Source organism: Corythoichthys intestinalis, chromosome 15 (assembly GCF_030265065.1).
Source record: "Corythoichthys intestinalis isolate RoL2023-P3 chromosome 15, ASM3026506v1, whole genome shotgun sequence".
Taxonomy (NCBI): domain Eukaryota; kingdom Metazoa; phylum Chordata; class Actinopteri; order Syngnathiformes; family Syngnathidae; genus Corythoichthys; species Corythoichthys intestinalis.
In genome coordinates, this window is record NC_080409.1 from 31,390,183 (window position 1) to 31,400,796 (window position 10,614).

The window sequence follows — 10,614 nt, forward strand, 5'->3', positions numbered from 1 at the left end:
ACTTCATACAGTAGCCTGCATGTCCAGTACAGTACTTGCGTTGTCGTTAACATTCATATTTCCTACGACACCAAAACGCATCAAAACTATATATGGAAATGACAATGAGGTTTTCCGGATCCGGCCACAGAAGAACCAAACAAACATGCGCTGTACCATGGCAACAGTCGGCGTTTTCTTGCTGCTATTAGATGTTTATTTAGCAAACAAGTTAAAATACAAAAAGGCCACCACACCTGTGAGGTTATTCACCGAGGAGGAGCTTCGGAGATACGACGGCAACCGCGTACGTACGACTTGACAGACCTATTGGAGTTGGAAAATCACTGCTCAAATACACAGTATGTGTGTCACTGTGTTACAGGAGGGCGACCCCATCTACATGGCCATTAAAGGGGTGGTGTTCGATGTGAGCAGTGGAAAAGGTAGGTGGGCAAAGGTCACAAACTATTTATTTATAAGTTATGTAACGTGCAGCAGGCCCGGATCTAGGTTTACCCACCAGAGTGGGCACTAAGAAAACTTTAGGGGGCACCCCCAATGCAGGCTTTTTTTTACCCTCTGCATTTCTCCAGGCTTGGGACCGGCGCAAGTAGGACACTGGCTTGTGTCCCGTTGAGGCTGCATTAATTTTTGGGGGGTTTGTTTTTTGTTTGTTTGTTGTTTTTTTTCATTCATCTAGCTACTTATTCTCGCTGTCGGCGTGATGTCACGATGACGTCATCTCGCATAGCAACGTGTCGCCATTTTGAGATGGGGGCACACACAGGTAAACATCCGTAGACAAACGTCTGAAATTCATATATTTCAGCTGTGTTTTGCGTCTTTTTTTCATTAAAAACGTCTTAAACATGACTTATTATCACGAGTCACTGCCGACAGACGCGAGGAGGCGATACAACTTAAAATTAGCGTGTATTGGCCTGCAAATCTGCCAATACAAAGTCACAGCTGATAGCTGGATAAACAATCCAAAGAAATTGCCTGCAGCGGAGTTCGGTAACATCTATAACTACCTCATAAAGTCACCCAGTAAGTTGACCTTTACCAATTACGTGGAATATGTACAGTGAGGAACTAAGAAAACTGGTGGTATATACGGAGTGATCATTTCTGCCGTAACCGGTAATTCGCCTCCAAGCGTTATTTAGCTGTGAACACGTCAAGGCAAAATAACCAATTCCCACCAGGCCAATAATATACCGATTGACCGATCAGAGCAGTTCATGGCAAAAGAAAAATAACGCTTTGCAAGTTGTCAGTTACGGTAATAATAAAAATGCTTAGTCTATTGAATCCTAGCAGCTAATTGGGGCAAGAAAAATCGATTAAAGTTTACTCACCAGTAATAAAATGTCAGCTGCAAACGTACAGTAAATGTGCCTGGATTTAGGTTCCCACTGGCGAGAATGGTCCACGGAACCGTCTTCTTTTACTGTTCCTTAATTAATTGCTTTCAGCCATTTGCTTGTCCTTTTCTTCTCACGAGGAAGAATAAAGAACTTCAAATGCGGCTCAGAACTCTTCCTTGTGTTACAAACCCCAACACAGCAACTTTTAGTCATTCCGATGGAAAAAAAGACCGCAAATAAGACAAAAGTTCAACGCGTTTGTACTACAATAAAGGACAGAGCAACTGCTTGTGACTCGTGTTTTGCCCCCATTTCAATATGGCGACGCTTTGTTGTGGCTGGTGACATCATTAATGCCCGGATGTCCGACTGCGAGAATGTGTCTGGAGGAGAGAGAGGAAGCGCGCGGAAAACAAATGAGGTTGGAAAAACAGCTTGTTTTGGTGATTACTTGTTCGGCGTGGTTGCGGCCAACAGTAACCGTTAATCCTGCAATAAAAAAGTAGGTGAGACCAACTCTCCGTGCGTTCTCTATATCCAGTGCGACGCTAAATAGAGACTGTGCCGTCACGATAGTGTCGTGGCTATGAACACCTTTCTCGTATCAACGACTCTACAGACGTGGCTATGTCTAAGCAGGTTTATTAACACTCAAAAGGGTGAAACTAAAGAAAACAGACAAAACAACACAATCAAATAATGCACAATATATGAAATCGCATATGTTCTGCCCTATCTGTAGCAAACTGCAAATGAAAATATGAATAAACAATTAGCAGAGCGCCCGAGACGCCATTTTGCCGACCTTCTAACTCGTGGGTAATTAACATATCACAAGTTTCATGCTAAGTGAATTTGTCACACTTTTTTTGCACTGAAGTACACACAATTCACATATTTACGTTTTTAAACACATTTAAACAATACATACCGGCGATGCAACCTCAAATTCAAGGCAAAGTGGTCACAGAGACGGTGCGAATTGACTGCGGCCGTCTTCGTGTGATTCCCTACTGAACAACTATTGAACATCCGTGTGACAGTTTCTTTCAAATAAAGTGCACATGGGATGCAGTAAATTAAGGCGTCCACTAGATGATGCTAATAAGACGTAAAAGCAATAAAACTCAGGTATTTAATCACAAAACCCATCAATCTTTTATGCATAACTGAACACCGACATTTTGATTGGGTGGGCACGACTCACGTCTGGGTGGGCCGTGCCCACCCCGGCCCCCCCATAGATCCGGCCCCGACGTGCAGATGGCATCAAATGCACTTTTGTGATTTTTTTTTTTAATGTACCTTGAAGGCAAAGGCGTAGGTTTGCATAGGGACGGTAGGGACAAAACACTACCAACTTTACACAAAGCTCAAATTGTCCCCACCAACTTTTAAGCAACCTTATTTGCATTATATAATGTGTTCAGTTATATTGGTCATTTAGATTGTCTTCCCATATCTTGTAACAAATTGACACTACCATTATCAAATGAATTATTTTCATTTTGTTCAGACTTATATTTACCTCTTTTTCACTTGCTGAATGTGCCAGTCCATCCCTGCCCTCAAACGCACGTTCGATTGGCTGATGACTTGACCCACCCCAGACACACACATACGCTTACACTTACACAGCCATGACAGAAATACATGTCGACAACATGCTGCCTCCTTCGAAGAGGAGGGATATTAGAAGTTTTTTTTCGACCAGCAGCAGCCACTGTAAGTAAAAGATGCCAATGTTGTGTAGGTGGGAAACACACCACTAATTTTGCTACTGAAAGTCCGACCTGCATTAGAGTTAGCTTAAAATTAAACTGTGTTAACTTGCTAAACTGCAAAACTTGCAAAACGCACGTTTGATGGGCTGATGACTTGACCACCATTTTTTTCTTGATTTAGGTGAAAAAAGACCGACTTTTAGATGTATGGGCCTAATAAGAACAAATGGTAATATATACTAAAAGTAAGTGGAAGAATCTGATGCATTTATCTGTTACCTAGCGTTTAAAACTCAAAACAAAATGAAAAAAATATTTGACTAGATTTAAGAAAAATGATCAGATTAAGACATTATACAGTAAAATTTGCAGTTTGAAAGTTATTACAAGTCAATACAGATTTATTTTGCATAATCATTTAGCCTATCAATTAATTAGGTTCTTATTGGTGAGAAATGTAGCCCTGACCGCCGTTCACCGAATCTGTTTGGTCTTATTAATGTCCTGTCCCCAGCAAAAAGTGTACATGCAGCTTATGCTGTTGTATCGTCCCTACCATTATTGAGACCAAACCTCGCCCTTGCTTGAAGGGGTAAATCACTTCATGTAAGTCAGGGGTGTAAAACCGTGGCCCAGCGGCCAGATCTGGCCAGCCGCATCATTTTGTGTGGCCTATGAACGTAAATCATCGTGTGCATCGCCTTTGTTTTTTCGCTAAAATAAAATTTATGTAAATATCCGTACTTCAGAAAGCGCAATTTTTACCTTTTTTTTTTTTTTTGTTTGTTTTAAATAAAATTTGTAAAAAACAAACAAATTGATTGGAGTGTACCACATCGACTGCCCATAGTTAGCTGGGACAGGCTCCAGTACCCCAGTGACTCATGAGGCTAAGCGGTCTGGAGGATGAATGAATGAAAACAAACAGAATATTTACTGTTTACAGTGTTGTTAATAAAAGCGTTAGAGTATAACGGCGTTATTTTTTTCAGTAGTGAGTAATCAAATTAATTACTTTTCTCATCTTGGCAACACCGTTAACGTTACCGAGGCTGTAAAGGTTACTGTGCGTTACTGTGCATTACAACGCTGGTTGAATGACGTGAGAAAACTCTGAGAGACACGGACTCACGAAGACGAGAGAGCAGAGCAGGAGTGGGGAGAAGGGGAAGGGAGTTGTGACGCCGTTGCAAATGCGATGCTAGGTGGCTCCAGTAATACCTGTGAAGCAATTCAGCCTCCCGGCCAAGCCGCACGGAAACAGTGCTCGGCTGAGACCACTCCGTGAGTCAACCGGGAGGACCCAAAATTCCGCGCGTTCCCCTCCTATGTTATCCCTTTGTACTGACTCCATGTTCCAAAAGTCTGAAGAAGGCTCACCGAAAACAGATTGACAATTTATTCCTTGAGAGTGGTCAAAAAACAAGGCAAAACAGACGATGGAGGGATCCTGCTGGATCCAAAACAAGGCTACATAGAAATGTTTCCGAGCAACGACCGTTTGTTATCTCATTGTCCAGTCTTTTTGAAAGCTACGGTGGAGTGGGCCGGACCGAAGGTGTGGCAGTTATATGGTGTGTGCGAGAAAGGTAACTATTCCCTTCACCTGACTGTAGCCGATAGCCTACAAACTACGCCCACATGATGCTACGGTAGATATCACATGTATATAGATCTAGATGCGAAATGACAGACACGGCGGCGTTAGCACATGTATAGAGAACTAGATGCGAAATGATAGACTCGCCGGCGTTAGTAAACAGCCGCCATCTTAAAGCAGTAGACTTTTCAGGAAGGATCTGTTGTAAAGTAACTTTTTATCTAAAATACTCCTAAATCGGCAAAATCTTGACTTGAATCTATTTTTTAATGATGAAACAGTTTTAAAACTTTCACGTGTCGAAAGTAGACAGAAGGGAAGTAATCCAATAATGGGAGCAATTTTAACAACTTTAACGGTTGATTCACAGCATTAAATGACTTCCAAACATAGCAAAGGTTACTGTTTTTTTTTTTTTTTTTTTTTTTTTTTTTTTTTTTTTTTTTTTGGAATGAAAAAAAAAAAGAAAGGTAACACCAGTTACTTTGCCAAGTAACTAATTGCTCTTACTAACACAATTACTTTTTGGTAGAAGTAATTGTAACTCTAATTAATTACTTTTTTAAAGTAAGATTAACAACACTGACTGTTTATTCCTTTGTTTAAAAAATAATACATCCAGAAATGTTTTTTAAAAACAATTTTCTTATGAAAAATTGTAAATGAATAGAAAATAAAAATGGAAAATAAATTAATAAATATCTAACCGGATTTGCTTGGATCCGCGCCATGCGACACAATGTGTCCCGCCCGTCCAGGTCAGGACTCGCAACTGCGCGCACGACGCATCTTGCACCGTACGGCAGGCGAGTGCGCTGACCACTGAGGTAAAAGCACGGGCTAGCAACTTTAGCCGCCAGCACACCCTCTTGAAGGCATTGGCAGGGAGCTTTCTATGCACCGCTCACAACGGACACCCGTTACACTCACACACTGAAACCTTCACTGCCGATCCGGGTCACGGCACCAATATAACCGGTTTTGTATGGATCCGCGCAACGTGATTCTTCCCCTTCGTCCAGGTCAGGACTCGCAACCACGCGCATGACGCATCTTGCACAGCAGGCGAGTGAGCTGATCAATGAGCCAAAAGTCAGGGCTAGCATCCTTTAGCTGCCAGCGCACCCTCTTGAAGGCATCGGGAGGGAGGTTTCTGTGCACCGCTCACAACAGACACGCGTGTACCCATTACATATATAAAGAGAATATTTAAATTTTTATGTCACATGGTGAAGTTGTGTATTCACCCGTCTCTGGTGCAGGCAGCTTGGGATCAATTCCCACTTGGTGTGATTGTGTGTGCGAATGGTTATGTCTGTGTGCCCCACAACTGACTGGCAATCAGTTTAGGGCAGGGGTGCCCAAGTCCAGTCCTCGAGAGCTCCTATCCAGCTTGTTTTCCATGTCTCCCTCCTTTAAGACACCTGAATCATATGATCAACTCATCAGCAAGCTCTGCAGGAGCCTGATAACGATCCTGATTATTTGAATTAGGTGTGTTGGCAGAGAGAGACATGGAAAACAAGCTGGATAGGGGCTCTCAAGGGCCGGACTAGGGCACCGCTGGTTTAGGGTGTCGTTCGCCTTTTACCCAAGCTCAATTGGGATAGGCTCCAGCACCCTGCAACTAGAAATGTGCCAATTACCGGTTTCAAGGTATACCGTGGTATGAAAGCGTCAAGGTTTCAAAACTGCAAAAATTTTCCGTCATACTGTCCCTAAGGTATTATGTATTTTTATGTCCCAAAAAAGCATGGAGAAATCCCTCAACCCTCCCCCACCGGTCGTTGCTCAGTGTCAGTGAGTCAGTCAGCTGTGCTACACGATGGCTGGAGGATGTGAAACTCATAAACATTTTTCCCCCCATCGAAGAAAATGAAGTCGCTGGTATGGGAATACTTAGGCTAGCGCAAAGTTACAGATGGTCGCGTCTTAGACATGTAAAACATGTTTGCAGAGGGTGGCTGCTGAGGAGGCAGTACCGCAATGATATTATTTCGCATTAATACAAAATTAAAGGTTAGTAAACACTGTCATGAACGTTTCCCAGCAGCTACGACAGTTAACTCCAATGTGTTTAGTGTGTCTAGCGGTGGTAAAACGTGGTGTTTTTCACTTTTTGGTTACTGTCTGTGTTGAGAAAGAGAGTGTATAATGTAAACATGATAGGAGTCATGCACACGTGATTTTTATGGAAAATAATTCAATTATTTTTGTTCTGATGGTAATAATGTTCAGCTGTGGTTGTGGATGTGGAAGCAGCTGATGAAGATTTAAACAAAAATAACTTCACAAGGATTCCTTCATATTACATATAATCAGGGGTGAAAGTGGCTAGAATTTCTCCCCGACGTGAAGGTCGCCACGGAGCCAAAACATTTTATTTCTTTATTCTTTTTTTCTTTTTCTTTTTTTTTTGGGGGGGGGGGGGGGGTCAAATGTCTTAAACTACTGAAATGCAAAGAAAACTGTTTTAGCACAGTTATTTCTATAACACATACAAAAACTGATTTTCAATCAAAATTGTATTTTTTTAATGATTTGCTAAATAAAAGTTAACAAAAACAGCAATAACCCCACCCTCCATCTCCTAATTTTTATTTTCCCTCATTTCCTCACATACTAAATGCTAAATCTCAATTTTAACTACTTAAGACCGTAGGATATATATTCAAATTGAAGTTAATGTAAACATTTACTTGTTTTTTTGCTAAGATAGAAGTTACATACATTCAGAAAAATAAGTACAAATGACTTATATTATGCAGAGTGAATATAGAGTGGAATATATTTTGAAGAGCGCACAAACATTGACTTTTTTTTAGGGCTGTCAAAATTATCGCGTTAACGCGCGGTAATTAATTTTTTTAATTAATCACGTTAAAATATTTGACGCAATTAACGCACATGTCCCGCTCAGACAGTATTCTGCCTTTTGGTAAGTTTTACAGCAAGGTTTTTTGTGCTGTCTAACAGCAAACTCTTGTGGTCGCTTTGCGACATCGTTTATTGCTTTCTTGCCAGTTCAATATGGCTGCACGACGTCTCGGGCTGACGCCTTTGTTGTAATGTTGTGCTTATATGATCCTTGGACAAGATTTGTCCGTAAGTATGGTTGTTGTAAAGAATGTACATATTATGTTAGTAAGCGAAATGTTCTATTTTTTTGTATGAGACGCTTTTTGTTTATGTTTAGTGAACCTGTATCGCTTGTGTACTTTTTTTTTGTAGTTTCACTACGGTCTAAAGAGGACAGTGGTTTGAGGCCATTTTATTAATAAATCAGATAAAAAAGGAAGAAGTCTGATTATTAAGGTGTCGTTCACTAGCTGTCTAGCTTTGGAAAAAGTAGACGCTTCGGAGTGAGGACAGCATAGACAGATTTAAATGACAGTAGAGTGAAATGCCCACTACAGTCCTTATGCACCGTATGTTGAATGTATATATCCATCTTGTGTCTTATCTTTCCATTCCAACAAATTATTTTACAGAATATATATATATAATTTACAAAAAAATATGGCATATTTTATAGATGCTTTGAATTGCGATTAATTGCGATTAATTACGATTAATTAGTTTTTAAGCTGTAATTAACTCGATTAAAAATTTTAATCGTTTGACAGCCCTACTTTTTTTTAATCATAAGGAAATGAATAAGTAGCCTAGCATAAATGAACAAATATAAGTCCAAAGTACACATTGACAGCTAAGATGCTCTGAACCTCCCCATCTGAGCAAATAAAACTAAATAAATAAGCCTCCTCAACTCTTTCATTGCTCTTAAAGATTTGATCCATTTTACGTTGCATTGCATTTTTTTGTCGCATCAATTCAACACTTTTTTTTTTTTTTTTTTTTTTTGCTGTTCGAGAAAACATGCACATTTGAACCAATCAGAGCTAACCATCTATGCTGATCACATGTCAGTATGTCAGCCAATTAAATGGATAAATGAGTCCAGGCGTTTTGCTATGCTGCGTGCATTCGCACATTGACTTGACTCAACATTGTCAGACTCAGATAACTGCAGCAGCTGGGGAAACCTCCATGCCGTCCGTGGAATAAAATCAATCATAAATATCGGTGGAAACGGATTACGCTACACAAGCACTTTATTATGCTTGTTGTTAACACTTGTGTATGTAAGTCTGATGTTGGTAGATTGTTTTCTTCTTGGAGCTGAAATGCATGTGTGGCAGCTTAACATTTTTTTTTACATAGCGTTTTGACAGTTGCTGTCATATGTTCAGAATCAAAGCACCGTGAACCGGAACAGCATTTCGGCCCTGAATCTTATATCGGAACTGCGTTCTGGCCCTAAATCTTATACCGGAACTGCGTCCCTGACCGTTCTGGCCCACTTTCACTCCTGCATATAATACTTACAATTCTTAGAACAGATACCAAGAATTCTAGGGTGCGTATTATACCCAAATGTGTTATACGCTAAGAAATTACGATTTAATAATTGTCTAACCCCATTGGTCCGCAACTGGGCGTAACACTCGAAAACAAAAGTAAGGAATTGGACAGATTTCAATTCAAAACAAGGTTGCCATAGGAGTTTGAGAGGTAGAAGGACCTACAGGAAGCAACAGGTCATAAAAGGCCAAAAAAAACTTTAAATTTGAATGTTTTCTGGTTTTAGAGTTTTATGGCAAAGACGCACCATACAACGCTCTGGTGGGCAAAGACTCCACTCGAGCTGTGGCCAAGATGTCTCTCCAGGCAGAAGACATGACATCGGATATCGTGAGTTGCACGACCTCATTGTCCGGGTTCAATTACCTCCGCCAAGAGGGTTTTGTCAATGTTTGTTCGTAGGATTAACGTTGAAAGGTTCGGACAATGCCACATAGGAGTGGGGACAGGGTGTGTCTCCACCTGTGGACAAAATAGTTTTAATGTGGTGTTTTTTGTTTTTGGTCCCCTCTTTTCTGAGGCAGTCGGGCCTTACGGCGGAGCAGCTGCAATCTCTGGAGAGCGTCTTTGAGGGCACCTACAAAGCCAAGTACCCCATCGTCGGCTATACAGCTGCACGCATTCTCAACCAGGACGGGAGTCCCAACGAGGACTTCAAGCCAGAGGACCAGTCACATTTTAACATCAAAGATGAGTTTTGACCTCATCTTCCTTACTTCTACTTAAATTGTTTGGTACGCTTTGTGAGAATTTTGCTTTGCGGTTTGTTAAACACTTGATGTGGATGTATGAAACACATGACTGATTCTTCAAATTTTAGTTTTTCTCAAGAAAGTCTACACACAAACTCCACTGACATATATTTTTATTTTTTATACATGTTTTTTTTTTACTGTAATTATGAGGTGTTTTGTGAATTGCCTTGTAATAAAACCAAAATAATATTTATTTATTTATTTTCATTTATTTTTTAAACCTGTCCTGTTCAGCTGTTTGACACTGAGAATGGAAGTCTAAGCGCCCGGTTGGTCTGAACAGTTTTAATGTTTCACATTGAAAGGATGACATACTCCCATTGTGATCATTCAACATACCTCGTTTATTATGACAAAGCAGCGATCAGGAAGGGGTTATGAGGGAACAGAAGAAAAAAAATACAAGAGAAGAAAGAAAAGAAACACAAGCAAAACAACAACAAGAAATACATTAATCGTCTACACTAACTACTAATATGTTGGTGCTATCGTCAGCTAGATGTATTTCTGGTTGACACCATGTAGGGGGCCTGTTAACCAGGGAAAGAGGGGGATGGGGGTGGGGAGTCTATAAGCTAAGTGATTGAAAGGGGTAGAGTGTACACAAATCAGCTCTGTGATCTAGAACCCAGTAATCGTGTGAATCCCTTGTGAGTGTAAGCCAGTTGGTGACCGACCCTTCACTGCCCCATCGCCACTTCCGGCACCGGGACCCCCCACCCGAGTGCGCCCTATCACATCCAGCCGCACACGAGCCC

General features: G+C 40.9%; 1 protein-coding gene across 1 annotated transcript; it reads left to right on the forward strand.

The window, feature by feature from the left end:
• The first annotated feature begins 128 nt into the window (after nt 1-128).
• nenf (neudesin neurotrophic factor) lies at nt 129-10,368 on the forward strand. The gene is made up of 4 exons (XM_057859594.1): nt 129-286; nt 365-425; nt 9,328-9,431; nt 9,626-10,368. Exons 1-4 carry the CDS (start codon nt 146-148, stop codon nt 9,800-9,802), a joined length of 483 nt encoding a protein of 160 aa, XP_057715577.1. The 5' UTR covers nt 129-145; the 3' UTR covers nt 9,803-10,368.
• The last annotated feature ends 246 nt before the right edge of the window (nt 10,369-10,614 follow it).

Coding starts and splice junctions, on each gene's coding strand:
- nenf (XM_057859594.1), top strand. CDS start 146: ATGCGCTGTACCATGGCAACAGTCGGCGTTTTCTTGCTGCTATTAGAT. Junction 287..364: donor GGAGATACGACGGCAACCGC/GTACGTACGACT, acceptor ACTGTGTTACAG/GAGGGCGACCCCATCTACAT. Junction 9,432..9,625: donor AAGACATGACATCGGATATC/GTGAGTTGCACG, acceptor TTTCTGAGGCAG/TCGGGCCTTACGGCGGAGCA.